At 35.0% G+C, this 21,743-nt stretch overlaps 3 protein-coding genes across 9 annotated transcripts; 1 reads left to right on the top strand and 2 right to left on the bottom strand.

The window, feature by feature from the left end:
• The first annotated feature begins 365 nt into the window (after positions 1 to 365).
• Positions 366 to 10,847, top strand: LOC108196728 (DNA-directed RNA polymerase 2, chloroplastic/mitochondrial). The gene is made up of 19 exons (XM_017364145.2): positions 366 to 1,399; positions 1,480 to 1,698; positions 1,776 to 1,906; positions 1,994 to 2,057; positions 2,384 to 2,442; positions 2,750 to 2,867; positions 2,978 to 3,091; positions 3,258 to 3,389; positions 3,477 to 3,893; positions 4,605 to 4,655; positions 4,777 to 4,847; positions 5,568 to 5,652; positions 6,915 to 7,067; positions 7,513 to 7,587; positions 8,449 to 8,538; positions 8,938 to 8,985; positions 9,110 to 9,224; positions 9,313 to 9,416; positions 9,901 to 10,847. The coding sequence occupies exons 1-19, from the start codon at positions 503 to 505 to the stop codon at positions 10,009 to 10,011; spliced, it is 3,054 nt and encodes a 1,017-aa protein (XP_017219634.1). The 5' UTR covers positions 366 to 502; the 3' UTR covers positions 10,012 to 10,847.
• Positions 10,731 to 14,177, bottom strand: LOC108196682 (amino acid transporter AVT6A). The gene is made up of 6 exons (XM_017364079.2): positions 13,973 to 14,177; positions 13,170 to 13,684; positions 12,916 to 13,068; positions 12,434 to 12,637; positions 11,678 to 12,143; positions 10,731 to 11,259 (listed from the first exon to the last, which is right to left on the bottom strand). The coding sequence occupies exons 2-6, from the start codon at positions 13,588 to 13,590 to the stop codon at positions 11,121 to 11,123; spliced, it is 1,383 nt and encodes a 460-aa protein (XP_017219568.1). The 5' UTR covers positions 13,591 to 13,684; positions 13,973 to 14,177; the 3' UTR covers positions 10,731 to 11,120.
• Positions 14,178 to 15,654: 1,477 nt separating this feature from the next.
• LOC108193775 (pentatricopeptide repeat-containing protein At3g02330, mitochondrial) lies at positions 15,655 to 21,493 on the bottom strand. 7 transcript variants are annotated; one of them, XM_064081104.1, is made up of 5 exons: positions 18,531 to 21,493; positions 17,954 to 18,045; positions 17,249 to 17,307; positions 16,832 to 16,945; positions 15,655 to 15,995 (listed from the first exon to the last, which is right to left on the bottom strand). In XM_064081104.1, exon 1 carries the CDS (start codon positions 21,414 to 21,416, stop codon positions 18,756 to 18,758), a length of 2,661 nt encoding a protein of 886 aa, XP_063937174.1. In that variant the 5' UTR covers positions 21,417 to 21,493; the 3' UTR covers positions 15,655 to 15,995; positions 16,832 to 16,945; positions 17,249 to 17,307; positions 17,954 to 18,045; positions 18,531 to 18,755. The 7 variants fall into 7 exon arrangements, with proteins under 7 accessions (XP_063937174.1, XP_017216082.1, XP_017216081.1 ...); XM_017360593.2 differs by lacking the exon at positions 17,249 to 17,307 and having other exon boundaries at positions 15,656 to 16,081; XM_017360592.2 differs by lacking the exon at positions 17,249 to 17,307 and having other exon boundaries at positions 15,658 to 15,995.
• Between the last annotated feature and the right edge of the window lie 250 nt (positions 21,494 to 21,743).

Raw genomic sequence — 21,743 nt, 5'->3', positions numbered from 1 at the left:
TCTGTATTTATATTATGTCAAACTTTATTTTGTTATACACAATAACACAAAGCTTAATACGCCCATCCCCTGATTCCCTCTCTCCCTCTTTTTATACAGTCTCTTTAAAACGAAATTCTCAATTTTTCTACATATTATAATATTTATGATAATAATATATTATTATACACTATAATATTAATAATAATGTATGCTTATTTGATAAAATAAAATTTTGAAAATTATTAATTTGAGTTATACAAACGAGTTTTAAAATATATGTAAAAAACCCAATCAATTTGCCATAAAAATTTACATATTTATTTTATTTGTGAAAAATACCCAAACTAAACCGAACACCTAGAGGCTAGATACAATTAGAAAATTAACTGAACATATAGATACAGAGTATTCCAAGGTTTAACAAGGGTTTTTAGGTTTTTTCAGTGGCTCCTACCCTGCAAATCTTCCCCAGTTCTGTAATGACAATCTTTCTTCAAATGTTTCATAATCAAACAGTTTGATGTTTACTACAAAACCCCCCATTTCATTTGGCATAAAAACAACAACTTTTGATCAATTAGCCTCTGACACTCACTTGGTCTGTGCAGAATCCCCTGGAGGCATGTTGAGAAACATTACAAGAAAAGTAGTGTTTGCATCTCCAAGATTTTCTGGTTCTTTCAAGGTTCAGTTTTCTTCACTTGGTACTAGTAGTAATTGCGGTTTTCTTGGTTGTTCAAGTTCTGTTTTTTATGGTGAATTTGATAAATATAGGCCTTTTGAGGGTGGTTATTGGTCTAGGGAGGGTTTTTTAGAAATGGGGTTTTTCGGGTTGCGAAAAGATAGGATTTTTAGTAGGAATGATGTTGGGTTTAATGGGTTGGGTTTGAGGAGTTATGGTAGTGTAGCTGAGAATGTTGCGGTGTCGGGGACGGATTGCGAGGAGGAGGGCAATGAGGTTGAGGAGTTGTTAAATGAATTGAAGAAAGAAGATAGGAGAGGGTATCAGAGGATGAGGTGGAGGCAGAAGAAGAGTGAAGGGGGTTTTAAGTATCAGAAGCTTAGGAAGAGGCAGGTGAAGATTGAGACGGAGGCGTGGGTGCAGGCGGTCAGGGAGTATAGGAATTTGTTGAAGGAGATGTGTGATCGGAGTTTAGCTCCGAATTTGCCTTATATGAAATCGTTGTTTCTTGGTTGGTTTGAGCCTTTGACTAATAAGATTAGTGAAGTTCAGGAAGTTTGTAGATTGGGGAAGAATAAAGCGTCATATGCGCCTTACTTTGATCAGTTACCAGCTGATATGATGGCAGTTATAACAATGCATAAGGTGATGGGATTGTTGATGGCAGGAGGTGGACAAGGCACAGCTAGGGTGGTACAAGCTGCCTGTGCGGTAGGGGAGGCCATTGATCAAGAGGTAAAAAAAAGACAAATGCCAAAACCAGTCCTCTTTCTCTGTTACAACTATGCTAATTGCTCTCTTGTGTCATGAATCAGATTAGGATACACAACTTTTTGGAGAAGACAAAAAATAAAAAAGCAAAGAAAGATGCAAGAAAAGAAGAGGATGCTGCGTCTGATATTGCAACTATAGAAGAAGGGAAACTAAGAAAAACTGTTAATAATTTAATAAAGAAACAGAAGCTACAAACAGTAAGGGCAATAATAAAGGGTCAGGATCCTACGAAACCTTGGACACCAGACGCCAAAGCTAAGGTTAGCATTTTCTGCAACCTGGCGGATACAAATTTGTTTTGTATCTCCTAATACAACATTTCATTTTACCTTGTCAGGTTGGGAGCCGTCTAATTGAATTGCTCTTGCAAAGTGCATATATACAACCTCCAGCTGACCAGTTTGCTGAAGGTCCACCTGATATTCGACCAGCATTTGTACACACGTTTATCAGTGTAACAGAATCAAAGTAACTTTAGCATCCCCCATAGTATTAGGAAATTTGTTCTCTATTTGATTGAATAATCTAAAGATTATAGTTTGTTCTATTAAACAGGGAGACTAAAAGATATGGCGTTATCCAGTGTGACCCTGTTATTCGCAGTGGACTTGACAAAACTGTAAGAAATTTTTTTGCTTTGCGTCATGGAACAACACCAGCTTAGTAATTGATTGTACAGGTTATAGGTGGAACAACATACCAGTCTTAAATTATTGGAATCAAGTGTAATTATTGACCAAAAGACTAGCTTTCATTAATTTCTCAAAGTCTAATCTTATTAGCGGGCATATTTTATTATAATAATAATAATAATAATAATAATAATAATAATAATAATAATAATAATAATAATAATAATTATTATTATTATTATTATTATTATTATTATTATTATTATTATTATTTGTTTCAGTCCTCTTCTAATATTTTTTGCTTCTCTGGCAGGTCAGGCACATGGTTATCCCTTATATGCCAATGTTGGTGCCTCCAGTCAAGTGGACAGGGTATAATAAAAAAATATAATATGATTTTTCTATCCCAGTTTATAAATGTTTTTATAAAAATTACTTGAGCTTGAAATGTAGTTAGTAGGTTGTAAGATCCACGATTCAAATAAGATATTTTTCCGAAATTATACTTGAAGCATGTTATAATCAAGCACGTGACACACACAAAAACATTTACTTTTAATGTGGAATTCAATTTGAACCTTAAATGGCGGGTCTTTGGAATTCTACTTAATTTGGTGTTAATATATGTGAGACTTGGTGAAGGGCCTATAACCACTGGCTAATACCTTTTCAATGGCAGTTATGACAAGGGGGCACACCTGTTTTTACCATCATACGTTATGCGCATTCGTGGAGCGAGGCAACAGAGGGAAGCTATTAAGAGGGCCCCCAAGAAACAGTTGGAATTTGTCTTTGAGGTTGGAAAACTTGTCATTTGTTAATAATGAATGCGTTTCAGTAAGGAATGCTGCTGAACTATCAAAGGGTCATGGCTGACGGTCAATTTAATTTTTTGATGTGATGCTAGGCCCTTGATACACTTGGAAATACCAAATGGAGGGTGCACAAAACTGTACTTAATGTTGTTGACAGGATATGGAATAGCGGAGGTCGTCTTGCTGATTTGGTTGACCGTGATGATGTGAGTTTTTTTGCTCCACAATCACCTCTTGCATTCTAATGGTCCTATTCATTTGATTCTCCTACAGTTCTATAATTTTTCTTGTTGGCTTTTGTGCAAGTGTGCTAGGAGGTGAATGCCATATCATTTATCATGTTATTGCTTTTATGTAATCGATACCTTGCAGCTTCCTTTACCAGAGCAACCGGACACAGAAGACGAAGCTGTTGTTAAGCAATGGAAGTGGAAAATTAAAAAAGTGAAGAAGGAAAACCGTGAAAGACATTCACAGAGATGTGATATAGAACTCAAGCTTTCTGTAAGGATAGCTGCATTTTGTTGGAGGTTGCAAGTCAAGCTATCAGTAGGATTTATGTATGATATCTGCATTCATATGTATGTACAGGTAGCGCGCAGGTTAAGGGATGAAGAAGGCTTCTTTTACCCACACAACCTGGACTTTCGAGGTCGTGCATACCCCATACATCCACACTTAAACCATCTTGGTTCTGATGTTTGTCGGGGTATATTGGAGTTTGCAGAGGGTCGACCTCTTGGAAAGTCTGGCCTACACTGGCTGAAGATACACCTGGCAAATTTATATGCTGGTGGTGTGGACAAATTATCTCACGATGGCCGAATAGCATTTACTGAAAGTCATCTTGATGATATTTTTGATTCTGCGGATAAACCACTAGAAGGAAGGCGATGGTGGTTAAAAGCAGAAGATCCATTTCAGTGTTTGGCTGTGTGTATTAATCTTTCTGAAGCTCTGAGGAGCTCATCGCCTGAGACAACGATTTCACATATTCCTGTACACCAGGTACAACTTCGCTGTGGAGATTTTTGCTGAACAAATCTAAGTGCAAAACCACATAGAACACACACTCAGAGGTCGAGTCAACTAGGACATGCCATATGTATTTTGCACATTATAATATTGTGATATGATATAGCCAATATGATATATATATGTGTGTGTGTGTGTGTATGTTTAATTTATTTTAGAGCTGAACCATTGATTCATAAATATCCAGGAATATAATTTCTTCTTAGAGTTCAAAAGCAGAAATTCATCTGAAAGAAAACTTTGCATGTTTACAATTGCACAGGAAACTTTATAAAGCAGCTATTGTTTTACTAGTGCATTTTATGGAAATTTGTGTTGAACTGTTTCATGAGTATAAGAAGCTGCATGCAGTTTTTCATTATATCAGTATCTCATTATACCATGTAATGAGCCGATGAAACATATAGAAGCTTACGTATGAATCAGTTTCCAGAATTTTGATAATTGTAAAAGAAAAAGATTAATTGTCAAAAGTGTGAAGTCTGAAGTCTGTTTACTCGAACTTTACTGAGAAATGCAGATGCCTCTATTTTGTTGTCGTTTACTGGTAATGGCTCAAGTCCAATATATCAGCACTGTATCATATAGTGGAATCCATGAGATTCTCTCTACTAGTTTCAGGAGTTATTTTGTTGATTTAAGTGTGCAGTTTTTCATTTTCTTCTCCTGTGGGTTTTATTCCAGGACGGCTCTTGCAATGGATTACAGCATTATGCTGCCCTTGGAAGAGACAAGGTATTAGATTTTAGTTTCAATATGTCTTTTTGATGTATAATTAAATATTGTCATCAAAATTTTATTTATTTATGGATTAGATGTGTAATTTGTTGGTTCCTTACTAGTTTTTTTTTGTTAGCTGGGAGCGGATGCTGTTAATTTGATTGCAGGTGGTGAGCCTGCAGATGTTTACTCTGGTATAGCAGCTAGGTGACCTCTTATTTTCCCTTCATGTATTTTGCTTATTGTTTTAATTCCATTATTTTCATTCATAGTAATGAAGTGGAAGGGGATGAATGAGGGTATAAATGTGTGTTTTTCTTTTAGCATCTTTTTATTGCCTAGTGATTGTCATACTTTCTTGAATATCCATTTATAAAAAGATTTGACACACATCAGATAATGGGATTATATGAAGCAAGGACATTAAATTAGAAAATTTTGAAATAAGGAACTTTCTGTTAGAGTTTTGAAATCTAATTGCTGGATTCTTCTCTTCGAGAAGTTAAAATTGAGCAGAATGAATGTGGCTTCATTCGTATTTTTTGAAATTTTCGTACATTACAAAATGGTAGAAGGATTTAATCCTACATGTACTTCACAGTTGACTTGCTGTTGTCTGTAGAATAATTTAGAAAACAACTTGACGCCTGAAGCTTTTTGATTGAACACGAAGCATGATTCAATATTTTCTTTCTACTTGCTAACACAATCAAAAGTTATACTCAAGGTGGCATATGGATTGTCCAGTGACATGTTCACAAATAGAATACCTAAATGTCACAATTTTTAGTATGTACTATGTTGTTTTCAATTTCCAAGTAACAGAGAAACAATGCAAGTGTGACTGACGTGCTAACTGAAGTGCTATCAGTTGCTGTGAGAAGAAATTAATTTTAACTAACTGTACCATTTTTCTTTTGACTGCAGAGTTCTTAAAATAGTACAGGATGATGCAAAGAAAGATCCTGCAACTTTTTCCGAGGCAGTGTGTGCAAGAAATTTAGTCAATCAGGTAGTTTGCAGTCAGCACATATAATACTTCCATGGTCACATCGTTACTAGCCGATCTTCTGCAGTTGTTAGAATATATATTAATTTGTGCTGTGGCCTTTGAATGAAAGATCTTAAAAATTTTCATGTGTCACTGTTTACAACAAATTCAGTCAAGGTAATTGTGAGAAATCATACCTACTATAACTAGCTATATCATCTTTAGTTGGTCACAAGGTTAGGTTGAATATTTGTTGGGAACTATTTGAGTGATGTATTTGGCGTATGCTTATCTCACATATCACTGTCTTTATCTATCATCCTCTCCCTTAATCTTCCTCTTATACTCTCACTCTCTAATTTTGAAGTTCCAATTTCCCTGATGCAAGAGAGAACACGAAATTATTGAGAAATTAAAACTGAACCATGTGTGACAGTCTAATAGATTATGCTCCTTTCATCTACTTGTCAGAGTTAAGATGCTGATAATAAAATAATGGCATCACTGACTGAATCCTTTACTACTAGTATCTTATCGTGCATTTCAGAAAATCCCACTTTTTTTTTTGAATAAAAGAAAATCCCACTTGTTATTCTAATCATGCGGAGGTTCCTATGTTTTAACATTTCTCCCCACACCAGACCCTGAAGGCTTGATATTGTCATAATAGCTTGAATGAGCAAATAACCATGCCCATATGAAATCCCATATTGGTTTGTTCAAATAAATAGACTTCAATTAGGGCCAGTTTCTAGTAAATAAAAACTTTAAATGGTAGTTCCCAGGATTGACTCATTCCCTACATAGGGAACGCTCATTCCTAAATGTTTAGTTGAATTACATTAATCAAAAGAACTTGACCTAAACAAGAAGAATTATAACCTAGGCTGAGATCGGTAAGTCCTCTCCGGCATTGATGATGTAGAAATTTAGTCCTGCTGAATTTTGTGGAACCTTTGTAGCTAGCATGTTCATAATTAATTTTTTTTTATATAAAAAGTGTAAATTTGATCTAGATTTTAGACCCTACTTGATCCATGTGTTACATGTTAAATGTGTGCTAGAGTGCATGCATGTATCATTCTGTTGCGCATTGAGTAAATAAATCTTTACCTACTATAATTTTCCGGTCAAGTAGACTCACCTCCAACCACAAAACTGATAACACTGCTTAGGATGTACATGCAGAGTACCTCTCAACTCATTGTCATCTCCTTCAGGATTTCGATATGCTTTTACTGGATAGCATTTTGCAACTAATTTAAGGAATTGATAATTCGTAGGTAGACAGGAAGTTGGTGAAGCAGACTGTGATGACCTCAGTATATGGTGTTACTTATATTGGTGCTCGTGATCAGATTAAAAAGAGGTTGAAGGAACGTGGTTCCATTGAAGATGATGCAGAGCTCTTTCGTGCGGCTTGCTATGCTGCAAGAGTAAGAACAGTTAATTAGTACTTAAATAGCCTTGCATCTGTAATTTGAGTTGAAACATTTCCATATAGCCAGCTAAAAACACTCAAAATCAGGTGCTGCGATATCTTTGTACTTTTAAATTGACAAGACTTGGCGACCTTTCATGAGCTTTGCATGATACCAAATCTCTAAACAGAAACCAACCCACATGCCTAGGAACTCAGGTGTTGGTGTTGAATTGCTTGTAAAAATTAAGTTCGACGGCTAACATTAGATGTACTTACTACTTCATGTTTGACAATGATCATGAACATGGATCTGTCCAGCAGGATAAATCTATGACAAGAACTGTCGTGAGATATAAATTGTGAAAATAATGAATTTATGTGCATGCTCCATTTATATTTAAACTTTGAAGTATTTTGTTTTTAATGGATGAAAAAGATTAATTTATCTGCTTATTTAGGTTACATTAACTGCACTGGGTGAGATGTTTGAAGCTGCACGCAGTATCATGAGCTGGCTAGGAGATTGTGCAAAGGTCTGTCCTATATTTTTTTTTGGTTAAGCTGTCCCACAATCTTTGTACAGTATATTTTTTTATGGTTTTTGTAGCTTTGTCACCAAGGCACAAAAGCTGTGCCAAAATTTTAAAATAGACCGTCAAAAGGCTTTGGTGATATAAGTAAGATCTTTGCTTTATTCTCATGTTTCTCCCTTAACTACACTTCCAATATTTTGTTGATCAAGTCATAATGTAGTTATAATCAATTTAGATTCATCAAATTATAATTGGAGGTATTGTAATTTAAATATATATAGGAAAGCAGAACTTCTAAAGAAAAAACAATTGTGAATGGCCTGGTCAATCACAGCCGCATTAGATATGTTAAAATGACCATAGGAAAAGCTTGTTGTAGTGTCTTTCACGTGAACTAGAACTATTCTTTGCTAGTCGTCAGTAATATCAGCTGATGTGTTCAGAAAACAGTATTCTTGCTCAGTATAACACTTATCGACTCTAAATAAAGCTTTGGCTTGTAATGTTTGTATAGCCATCAAGAGAAGAATATTTTAGTAACATGGTGATTTGGAGTTTGGACAGAGTCAGCTAGTATATCTAATATCTGTAGAAGCATCTCTTTTGTTGATTAGGCAATGGACTTTCTAAACTTTTGGCTCAGCATAAAAACATTTGATTTACATATGGCCTATTCCAAGACAACCACCAGATAGTATATGCTCAATTCCTCCCTTTTGCATGCACTTGACTTTCCTGTTTATTTATTGTTTGTTCTTTGAAGCATATTTGTCTGCTTTGTTCTTGAAGCATATTTGTCTGCTTTGCTACTGCTGTACTGCAAATATTTTTATAAACTAATGAACTAGAAAGCTTACTCAGATAATTGCCTCCGAAAATCAACCAGTGCGATGGATAACCCCGCTTGGACTCCCAGTTGTGCAGCCTTACCGGAAATTTGGAAGACATCATGTAAGTCATGCTAAACACGTCTGATGCAATTTTCTACTATTGTTCCTTTTTGATACTCCCTCCGTCCCCCTGAGTTGTATACATTGGGGGACGGGGACGCGGCACGCACATTAATGCTCTTGTAAAATATAGTTTTATAACTTTTCTTTAAGATTTTCTTTTTTTTTAATACAAATTTAAATGTTAAACTTTTATTCAGAAAAAAGAAAATTTTAAAAATAAGTTATAGAACTATATTTGATAAGCATTGAAGTGCCTGTCGAGCAGTGGGAAAAAAACTTATAGAAATGAATGGGACAGAGGGAGTAAGCTGTAGTGTTACACATCATATATATAATATAAACCTTTCTCATGATCATAATCTTGTTTGTGTCATTTTACTGTCTTTGTTTCCTGCAGATTAGGACTTCGCTACAGGTTTTGACATTGCAGCGGGAAACGGAAAAGGTATATATCTGATGAAGATTGATTTGTACACTTAAGTTTGCCAGTTATTTGGTTATCCAGTATATTCAATATCTAAGCTTCATACACTGAATATTTTGAGTATGATGGTATGTAACCTCCCTAGGTCATGGTCAAACGACAAAGAACAGCTTTCCCTCCAAATTTTGTTCACTCCCTGGATGGTTCTCATATGATGATGACAGCTGTGGCATGCAAAAAGGCAGGACTCAATTTTGCAGGTTCAGGTTTCTTCATCCCAACTCAACTAAAACTGCAGTACATATTTTGGATTATGTTTTTAGTGTTAGCTGAACTTCATGTTCACAGGGGTGCATGATTCATATTGGACACATGCATGTGATGTGGATGAAATGAACAGGATACTGAGAGAGAAGTTTGTTGAACTCTACGAAAGACCAATATTGGAAAACGTATGCTATCTTTCCACTGTCTTCCTTTAACTTAACTCTTGCACATCAATTTTTTTTTTGGTGCGCATGTAAAGAGGATAATTTACAGTCTGCATGTCATTTTTTGTGGAGCACCATCGTGAGCAAGGAAAATTATTATATACATATATTTGAAGTTGACTTCTATATGAACTATAATGAATTTAGCCTGCTAGTTGTCAAATTTCAATGTTTTCATAGATGTATATGCAGGTCCCGAGGTCCACCACTCCGGATCAAATTTTATAGCGTGTTAAGCTCCCCCCCCCCCCCCCCCCCCCCCCCCCCCCCAAAAAAAAAATGAATAAAGAAATAAATAAATATTGAGAAAATTTATTAGTAACAGCTTTTTTGTTGTTCACGGGTTTTAAAGCAATTTGAGCGACCTTTTTGGGTATATTGTCTGTATCTATGCATCACTCATCTTTGGCATTTTGCATTTTACATCTTCCTTGTTTTCATACAGTTGTTGGAGGGATTCCAGAAGTCTTTCCCCACATTATGCTTCCCACCTCTCCCCGAACGTGGAGACTTTGAACTGAAAGACGTCCTCGAGTCACTCTATTTTTTTAACTAATCTGTCAGTCAGCAATGCTCATCTACAATTAATTATGTTCCTTTCTTGCTGACAATGCATTGCAAGCAACTTTTACCAAGATATTGATTGTCAGAGGCTTGTTGGAGTTGGCCATTAGCAAAATGGAGGTTCCACTATCTGATCCCCCCCCCCCCCCTCCTTCCAGAAGTTTCCTCCGTCAAGCGGCTGAAGCACCCCCCTACCCTCTCCAGAAGTCTCTACCCTGCAGCGGCTGAAGATGTCTACAGTGCATAGGTATCATACCATTTTGTAAAGTTATTCCAGTTTCTATACATATCATAGGATAGTTTGTATAATTGTATTAACAACAAAGATTCTTTGCTACGTATATATTCAAAGCAAATTCAGTTCACTACGGATACTTATCATCATTCTTTAACTTTGATCTCACCGTCATCTATTTTCCCGTTTTTTTTTATTTAAAAGTTGTTCTCGATTAGTCTCAGCCTTTCACCTCATTTATAGCAGTGTCTGATATGGTTCATTTAACTTCTTTGTTATGTTAGTTCATAACTGTACTTCGTAACTAGATATGGCTTATATATTGAATGTGAATCTTAGTGTTTTTATCGTTGTTATTCAGCATATGATAACGCGATAGCATTTGAATTGAATCGTACTACCAAGGAGCAAAGGAGCCATATCGATTAAGATCAATATGCCTGAATTTCAAGAAAATAAATAAAGAGAATCTGAAGTTACCAAAAAATAGAATATTTATATTTTTAGTAATACTTGTACATTTAACATCACCAGCAAATTTGAAATACATAGACTATGAGATTTACAGTAGTATCAAGAAGAGCACAAGGGTTTCAATCTTGAACCAGAGGCAGCTTTCTTGTTATTTCTATTGCCTGTATTGACAATAATATACTATCATACAACAAGAAATCAACACACCAGGTAGCAAACTAGGAGAAATGTATCCAAGGCATAAACCTATATACAGTTTCCAAAAAGCAGTAGTGACTTCAACAGTGATCATATGCTTTTCTATGAAAACTCTGACTTGGCAAAAATTCAGAAACCCGAGCTCTTGATTCCACAAAACAATCCTGCCGATGCTGTCATGTAAAGAACAGAGATCACTCCCGTGGTGATTCATTTCTCTTGAGCAATGCATAAGCATCACTGTAAATAGCTACCAGGTTAGAGAAGACAGCAAGGACAATCATGAAGACACACAAGATCTTGTCCTTCTTTGTAGCTATTTTATGACGATCCCTGGTGTGACAAAAACAGGAAATGAGTTACTATGAATTTATTGATCATCAAATATCGACATTGAAGTTATCTCTTTTTCTCATGGCTTTATAGTTTCCATCATTTGAGATGCGAGTCATTTAAGTAAAACTAGCATGTGTCTTTCAAAATTAAAAAAAAAAAACACTAAATCCCTAGACTTAAATTTAAAACACCAAAAGATAGAAATATATCATTATTTCATCCTCAATATTCATTAAGTTAGCAGTTATCTATATTTCTCTCCAAAAAAACTATCAGCGAAAAGTTTAAATGGACCATTATCCTAATCATGCATAATTCATTTGTATTATGGCCTATATGCGAAGTTTACAGTGATATAATCCAAAAATTAATAGACATTGGTTTAGCTATATAAATGACAGATAAGGTTACTTACGCAAGAGTAACTGCAGCAGGAAAGATGAAACCTATACAAACTGCAGCAGTGGCCCCCGTGAACTGGAATGCGTCCCAGATGCTAGGTATGAAATTTGCACCCAAGAAAATAAGAGCAATTAGGCCAAAGCTGATCGATGCAAATCTTATATTGTCGGAAACCAAAGGTCTGGCAGAAGGGAAAAAGAGCCCATCCAGGTTTAATCTTAGCGGGAAGAAAACAATGGGAAAGACAAGCATCAAATGTGCAGCATAACTAACACGAACTGCATCATTAAGCAAGTAGCTATATGGAACTCCTAGATTTGTGTCGAAGTTGGCAAGCACATCATCAAGAGTTTCATCACCAAATAAAAGAAACCCAAAGAGGCTTGTCATTACATACACGGATGAGCAGAGAACAAGCGAGGTACGGACAACTGCTTTTATCTTTGTCCTGTCTTCAAGTTCATTTTCTATTGTGTGAACTGCAAATTTGGATTAATCATTAATGTTAGCACTACCATCCAAAAAACTAAGCTAAAGTAGTTGGACATGAGGTCAAACTGCTCTAGTTTGTCCGAAACCCTGACCCAGCCGAAACTTTATTGACAGAATTTAGAATGTGGTTTAAAACTTATACTACAGAAAAACAATAGCTTATGTTGATCAGAGAGGTAGCGTTTGCATATACTCAGTAATTTTTTACTAAATTACAACAATCCCTCCAAAAATGCATCACATAAGAAGGCGAATATATATATAATTAGCTTCTCACCATTGTAGTGACAGATGTATGCAGTAACAAGAACAGGTACTACAGTGAATAGTTTAAACACAGATGTGACATCAGTAACTTCAGGTAGCAATCTGGGCATCATAATGCTTCCACTTATTAACTTGAAAATTGTGATTCCTGCTGTGACAACAAGGAACACAACTGCAAGTGCCACTGATAATGCAGATGTATATCTCAATGAATCTGCAAGTATGAAATATCGTACAATAATCATCAGCTCTACAGTATCAGTTGATCAACTTACTGATAGAGTTAAGTTATACGGCAGAATACTTGGATAAATATAAGATCTGGTGTACTTATTCTTTTTTTCTTCCTTTTTGTACAATTCTAGTATACTTATTCAAAGATCTTCATGCACAGACGATAGTAAAGTCTATCATTGACGAGTAAAACAACAAAGACAAAAGAATTCAGAAAGCATACAAATTCTTAATCATTTCTTGATAATAAACGCTCACCTATACGCTTTAAACAAGCCAATGGAACAAAAACCACAAGGGTTGTGATAAGGAGGACAATAGTACGAGCATTCCACCACTGCACTCCAAACCATCCTTCCAGAACACCAGCATGGTGAACTCCATCAGCGGTTGTTCCCGAAAGAACATCACCTTAGGATAGTGAATACAGAATAATAGCAATCAGTTTAAGCACGAATACTAACATAATTCTAATTTGGAGAAGAGATTCATTCACATTATTACGCAATCACCTATGATAATCATGTACACAACAAGTACACCAATGTTATTAACTAAAACACATATTTGCAGCACCATCCTTCCGTACTTTCCGAATGCATCATTCATAAGACCTCCATAAGAAGATGACTTCCCGACCTTACTAAACCTGATTAGCATCTCAATAGAAGCCTCCGTCAAGAATGCCATAAAAATGATCACAAGAATCCCCGGAACCAAACCCAAAACCTTCATAGTCGCAGGCAATGACATAATTCCAGCACCAACAACAGTGGTGGACAAATTAAAAACAGCTCCAGTAAACGAAGCCCCGTTAAACTCGTCAAAACCAACATCTTCCTCATGCTTGGTAGGTAACAAAGGTTCCTGCGGATCACTGATTGAATTCTTGTTCTTCCTTGATCTATTATTTTCTTGTGTCACTATTGTCATTTTCTTCTACAAACTCTTCCTTTTTAAGTTGAGATTGAATCTGTTTTAACCTTAATTAAGCAGCTTGAACCCCTTGACCTCAATCCAAGAAGATCTATACAAAAATACATAAATTTAGCTTCTTTGAACATCTTTCTTGAATCAAACTTGTAAAAAAACAATTTATTCAATATGGGAAAAATCAAAAGAATTTCAAGAATCTACATGGCCTAATTATACCAAACCTATCACAAATGATCAGAAATATTAAACAATTTCTTGTTACATCATACACATGTATACATACACATACACACAATAAATGATCAAAATGAGAAGGGTATGACAAGAATATAATAAAAATATGTGGGCTGCAATTAAAAACACGAAATTAAAATCATACCTGAAAATTGTAAGATTTGAAGAACCCAGAAGATAGATGAATTGTATTTCTCCGGGTCAAATTTCAATGGGGTTCAGCTGCAACACAACAAGAAAAGAGATAGCTTGACGCAATAAAACTGTATGTATAATTGTATATAAATATATAATTCTATGCGGTTGTAAATTGGTAAAAAAAAAAAGTGGGAATTACAGTTTTTGAAAAAGGGTCGCCTGTGTTCTTCAGGAATTCAATAAATTAGCAAAATATCGAGAATTTCGGACAATAATTTCATGATGCACAGAGGTTGTTGGTCAAACATTTAAATATCATAAATTTGTCTATTAAAATTTCGTTACATATTAGATTTATTACTATTAATAAATTTGATAAATTCTAAAGTGAAAAAAATCGTAACTCCTTTTATCTGAATGAATGAGAGAGTGTATATATTATAAATTGCGAGTCAGAAAAATGTTACTTTATATCAATCTAAACTAAATGATCCAGGAGGAATTGTAAATTATATAACATGGGAATTTATATTATACAAAAATCGAGTATAATTTCTTCTTTGTTTTGAAATATAAATCATTTAAATGATATATAATTTTTTAGGATTTTGTTGACGCACATCTAAGTTACACCACATAATTAAAATTATTATTTTAATATTTTTTAAAAATATATATATATTATTACTATTATAATTCAGATTTTTTTTTTGAAAAAAAACTACTTTTACCGGGCGTTCAAGATATCCATCTCTCCTTGTACAAGAGAATTTGTGTCTTGTTAACGGGGTTCAGGAAATTTGTTTATACTCCCTCCGTTTCAATTTACATGTCCACTTTTAAGAAAAAATTTTGTTTCAAATTACTTGTCCACATCAACTTTCAATGCAAATGTATATTTCCAAAGTCAATTCTACTCCACATATCTCTTATTTATATTTCCTAGATCAATCCCACTCCACATATTTTGATCATTTAATGCAATTAATTTGTGAACAACCACTTTTCTTAAACTGTGTGATTTTTTTAAAGTGGACATCTAATTTGAAACGGAGGGAGTATTTATCTTAAGTGTAACAAATATGCTCACAAGTTCCCAGGTACGAAGTTTGAAGTGAATCTACATTGAATCAAGTGGATGGCGTGCGGGCCGTACGTTGTCTGTCTGGCATAAGATGAGGTGGGGGCACATGTACAGTAGAGTATCATTAAATATGAAAATGCCAAAATGTGACAGACTGTCAGAATTAGGGGTGAGTATTCGGAAATTTGGTTACCGAACCGGAATTATTTTGGATATCCAAATTTCCAAAAATGTGAAATTTCATTTCCAAATACCGAACCGAATTAATTTCGGATGGAAACCGAACCATTAATATTAATCCGGATCGGATTCCGAACTTTCCAAAAAACCAAACAACAAGAAATATCATATAACACAGCCTTAATTGTGCATATAACACAAACTGCATGTGTATAACAAAATTAAAAAGAAAATGAAATTCTTAAAATGAAATTATAATATTCATTCTAGACCATATTAACTAGTCAAACTACAGGAACATAAGGCACCATTTATTTAAATAAAACAAAATGCAAATCATAATTTATCTTAGAGATATAAATTGATAAATCATAGCTTATTAGAGACAACCAAATGATAAACATACACATGGATAATATTTGAAATTTGAAATTGTTTATTATGTTTCAAAAAAACCTAAAGGATAAGTTACAACATAACTATATAAATTAGTAGATGAGAATAGTATAAAAGATATTTTTTACAAAATTTTGGATTTTTTGATTAATTCGGATAAATCCAAAAATCCGTTTTAAAAAACCGAAATTCCGAAATTATCTAAAAACATTCCATATACCGAATTATATTTTATCGGTTCGATATCCGAACCATAATATTTCGGATATATCCATTCGGTTTATGGATACCCGAACCGAATGCTCACCCCTAGTCAGAATCTCCAACTGTGATTCATTCGTAACGCATACTCGATCCATCTGCATCTTCGCTATTTCATCCGAATCCACATGTCAAAAACCAAAAACGATCGGATTGTAAATGCCTCTGTTTTCTGAGGAACATTCTCAGTCTCAACTGCAACAAAATTGTAAAAATAGGGTGCTAAAAATTCGGGTGTCCTGTTTTTACATGTTTTTTTATAATGTGACAGACAATTATAAAATTTTGATTATTGGTCGATGACCGATTTATGAACATTGTGTATTAAAACTTATTTTTGTGAGTTGGATATTATTTATAATTAATATATATTTAAAAATTTTAAGTTATATGTATCGGTTGGACCTCGATGGTATGGAGGTTAAAAGAATATATAAAATAAGTGCGAAAAAGTTGAAAAAATAAGGATAATGATTTTAAAAAATATATATAAATAAACTGTTGGGACAGAGGGAGTAATTTTTTTTTATCTATAATAATAGATTTAATTATTTAAGGTAAATAATTTAGCTGGTTTGATATTATAGACCTGGTTATTATTTTAAACATTTAAACACATTAATTTAAATACATGTCTTGGACCTACTAATTTTTTAAATTTATTTTTAAGGGTTAAAGATTTATTGTAAGATAATATAACAAAACATATAAATTTAAATATAATCATTTATTTAGACAGATACCAACAGATAAAAATAAAACCAACATACTATTAGTTTATATACTTATATATAATGTATACTTTGAATCTTTTTTTTTGAAATCAGTATACTTTAAATCTTGAACTCAAGTTTCAACTCCTGAAAAAAAATTCCGCATGCCTGTAAATTTATATTGTGTAATATATAAACTAAGTATTACTGGTGTCACTTGACTAAGTAATACCAGGGAGGTGGCTTCGGCTTTTGGTCACCTTGATCCGGGCTTGTCCTGATCAAGCAAATCCTCCAAGTCAACTGCTTGGGCTTTACATTCATTCGGCAGCTGCCATAAAATTACCTGCAATAGCTTGGAGGAGAGGAAGTTAATACTTTCTTTTCTTTTACACTTGATCAATTCAGTAAGAAAAAACAATAATTCGGTCCTAAAATTAAAGGCTGAACAAACAATCACATTTTGTAGATAGAATTTCAAATATATTTATTTGATTTGTTAAGAAAAATATGAGTTGGCTCCGTACGGAAGTACAAAACTACCCAAGTTTCAGGGGAATTATATACTTAGGAAATGTACTGCAAGGTTAGGTGAAACGAACAAAACATTTGATGTAATGCAAAACATAAGTGCAAGCAATGGAATCACCTTCAAATTACTAAGTATCAGAGCTACAAAGGTCGAAGTCCATGGTGAATCATATCCAACTTGCAGAATTACAAAAGCCAGGCATTTCAGCAAAAAGAAGAAATACCCAATATATAATGCATTAGATATCTAACAATTTTAAATTTTAAAAAGCAAGCCAGTACATAAACACAATAAACTTAACTAAAATACTCGCGGTTCTGCTTAAATTGCAGGCAATGGCACAGGATTAAAAAAAATCAATATTTCTAATCACAGCTTTATGCCTTGATAGAAATACATTACTTCAATATCATCTAGTGAGTTAATTTGTAACATCTGCTAGAACACATAAAAACAAATGTCTAATTCATCAGCAAACACCTGTTTAACAAATAGTTTAGCTGATATATACCAATGACAAGAATTCAACAGATATAATTTCCACATCCAAGGAATATAAAAAAAAAAAAAAAATCTTATGCCCTTGCATAGTGTATCTAGCACCATACCCTTTCAGGCAAAATCAGAAGATCCAAAATACGTTGGAGGAATACACAAAAGATGTTTACTAGGAAAATACAGTCTTGCTCCATTTTTATTTATTTAAGACTTCAAACAAACAATAATGTGCACATGCGTATCAACTACAATGGGTAAGTGAGCAATCTCAGAAGACACGTAATTAGTCAGGTTGATATCAATTTGCAAAGAAGTAATAATTACCTTTCCCTGCACATGGTCCGAAAGTTTTTTCCTTGTGATTTGTCTGAAACTTTAATCCCTTCCAGCTGTTAAAGTCAGTGTGCTAGAAATGACTGCCGGGTTGGGGTTGTAAAAATTAGTTAGAATTCATGAACATGCCAAAAATACTTGTCTACTCGAATTCGACTAAAAAATTAAGCAAATAATAATTGTTGAATGAAACATGACATGACACAATCCATTTGAACAATCTATTTCGTCTGAAACAACCGACATCTCCAATATATAACTTGTTTGAAGATTAAAATGCAAACTAGACATTATATGGTATATGTTTCTTTGTATATGCTACAACAATTTAACATATTCTATAATCAAAATATAGCATACCAATTAATTTTTCGATTGACTATTAAAACAACTCTGATCTTCATCAGAAATTGACACTGAACTAAAACCTTCCAATTCGAGCCCTGTTTATCCTGTCAGGTTTTCGGAAATATTTCACACCCTTAAAAAAATTTATGCGGAGCTCCAAATTGCAAAAAGAGCACCAGAAACTAAGAGATCTCTTTGGGTTCCCAAACTGTAAACTTACCAAGGTAAAGATCACGACAAGGAAGATGAGGCATATATGTTGTTCACCAATGAGTTGCAACAGGTCTTCAACTGTCTCTCCCGGCATCATTAAGAAAAATCTAGCAAGGTTTATAAATGTTGTCACTTAAAACTGTGGGAACATCGAGCACTTAGTTGCATACAGTTTGGGTAAGGAGCAACTGAGAAGCAAGGCGTCAGTATCTTCACTTTCAGCTATGAGATACTACATGCAGGCTACAGTTCTTGTTGTTTCCACGTCTTGGATGAGTGAAATGATATCAGGATCATATCCGAGCAATATCATATCATCTGTTAATAAATCTAACTTTTCATATATCTCTTTGCACATGGGATGAGCTCTGTCTCCAATAAGAAACATATGCAGTTCTGACTGCAACTCAATCCAGCTACAACCAGGCTCCTTTTTCAGTCCAGTATACCGCATTAATTTCCTCAATTTGGAGACCTCGTCCCACATTCCTGCATCAGCGTATATATTTGATAGAAGAATATATGCAGAAGAGTCTTGGGGGTCCAGTTTTAGGAGAGAAGTTGCTGCTTTTTCTGCCATCTCTACATTCCCTTGCAACTTGCAAATACTAAGTAGTGTTCTCCAAATTACATCATCAGCCTCAAAAGGCATCTCATCGATAAGCTTTAGGGCATCATTAATTTGGCCTGACCTCCCTAATATATCAATCATACATGAGTAATGTTCTAGTTGGGGATCTAATTTATAATCCCTTGACATAGAGTAAAAGTACTTCAACCCTCTCTTGACAAGTCCCATATGAGCGCAAGCACGGAGGACTGCCACAAAAGTTGCATGGTTTGGTTTCACATTCTTCAATTGCATGGCCTCGAAAATCTGAAGGGCCTCTTCTGCAAGACCATGCTGTGCATAGCCACTAATCATCGCATTCCATGTCACAAAGTCACGTTTTGATGCTTTCTCGAAAATTAATCTTGAGTCTTGCATGTACCCACATTTTGCATACATGTCAACAAGAGTGCTGCATATAAAAACATCTACTTGCATTTCCTGCTTAATAACTTGAGCATGGATTTGCATACCAAGTTGAATGGTTGCCAGATTAGCACAAGTATCAAGAACTGTTGCATATGTGAAGTTATCAGGGGCAACTCCAATTTCTAATAAGTGAGCAAAGAATTTCTGAGCTTCTTCGCTTTGTTCAACCAATGCAAATCCAGAGATTATTGCATTCCACGCCATAATTGTTTTTTCTTCCATTCTGTTATGGAGCTTCTCTGCTTCTTCCACCTTTTCACACTTGCAGTACATATCAACAAGAGCACTTCCAACAAAGGAGTCCGATCCCATTCCAGATTTCGTTATTCTTCCATGAATTTCCATGCCATAGTTCAGTGATTGCTTACCTGCACAAGCTTTTAAAACACTACCATAGGTGAACTCATCTGGTTCCATATTGGAACGCAGCATGGAAACTAAGAAAGATAGAGTTGTTTCTTCATCTCCATTCTGTTCATAAGCTGCAATTATGGCATTCCACGAAACAGGGTCCCTTCTTTCCATTTCATCAAACACGCAAAATGATTGAGTCAAGGCTCCAACTTTTCCATACATATCCAACATGGCATTAGCAACACAGACATTAGACCAATAAGTACTCTTGAGAGCCAATGCATGAAGTTGCATGCCTTCAAAATATCCTTTAATTTCTGCACAAGCACTAAATGCGGCAGATAAGCTTATTTCATCATAACGAAGACCAGATTTTACTAAACGACGAAAAAGTTGCAGTGCTTCAGAACCTTGACTGGCTCGAGCGTAACCAACAATAATGGCATTATAGGATTGCAGGTTATGATTTGGCAACCTATCAAAAAGCTTCCTGGCATCAGATAATTTACCACACTTTGAGTACATATCAAGAGTGGCAGTTCCTACAATGATGTCAGAACCAAAGTTCGCCTTTATTGTATGACCATGCATTTGAGAACCAAAGCTTAGTGACGATACATCTGCACATGATCGAAACACGCTGGCATATATAGACTGACTCACTCCAATTCCTTCCATTTGCATCTCTTTAAACAAACTCAAACCCATAAAAAACTCTCTATTCTGAACACAACCAGCAATCAGCGCGCTCCAAGAAACCCAATTCTTCTCAGGCATTTCATCAAAAACCTGTATCGACTCCTTCAATCTCTTACATTTAGCATACATATCCAACAACGCACTTCCAGTCACCACATCACAATCAAACCCCATCCGAACAACAACCCCGTGAATCTGAACCCCCAAAACATAATCCTCCAAACCCAAACAACATTTCAACACAACCGCAAAAGTAGTCGGATCAACATCCACACCCCCTCTCCTCATTTCCAAAAAAACCCCAACCGCCCTCCCAAACCCCCCATTCTGCAAGTACCCCGACACCAACGAATTCCACGACACCACATCCCTCTCCGCCATCTTATCAAACACCCCCTGAGCCTTCCCCATATCCCCAACACTTGCATACCCAAAAACCATCGCATTCCACGACACCACATCTCTCTCCGACATTCCATCAAACACCTTCCACGCACACCCCAAATCGCCACACTTCACATAAAACTGAATCAAACAGTTAGTCACAAACACAGTGGGTCGAAACCCAGATACAATCATGCGCCCGTGCGCTTGTTTCCCCGGATTTATCGCTCTTTGTCGCGAAAAAGCTTGGAACATATGAGAGAAAGTTCTTGGCTTTGGGGGAACAATGTGGTCGGCTGAAGAGTTGAAATTGCGTACATGAGTAGCATTGTGTAGTTGAGAAGAGCATTGTTTGAAATGAGAGAGTGATCTTGTGGAGCAAAGATGAGAAATTGCAGAGTGATTTAATTTGGACATCAGCTACTCATCTGTCATGATTTGCCGCCTTATTCAAATTTCAGTATATATTGACCTGGCATTTTATCAGGGCCATAAATTTTTAATAAAATATATATATCTGCGAATAATTTTTTATAATTTTTTGATTTAAATCTACTAAATTTATAAAAACGACGGGCTTGAAATTCCAGAACCGCACGTAATTTTTTGATTTTAATACAATTTTGATGTTCGAATCTTCTTAAATAGTTAATATGTGTGTGTATAGGGTAGATACTGGTACAAACTTACAAATTTTATGCGTTCAACACATATATAATTTGAGTTCAACATTTTTTTAACATA

This window comes from Daucus carota, chromosome 7, assembly GCF_001625215.2.
Source record: "Daucus carota subsp. sativus chromosome 7, DH1 v3.0, whole genome shotgun sequence".
NCBI classification, from domain to species: domain Eukaryota; kingdom Viridiplantae; phylum Streptophyta; class Magnoliopsida; order Apiales; family Apiaceae; genus Daucus; species Daucus carota.
This window is presented reverse-complemented; position numbering and strand designations above follow the sequence as displayed.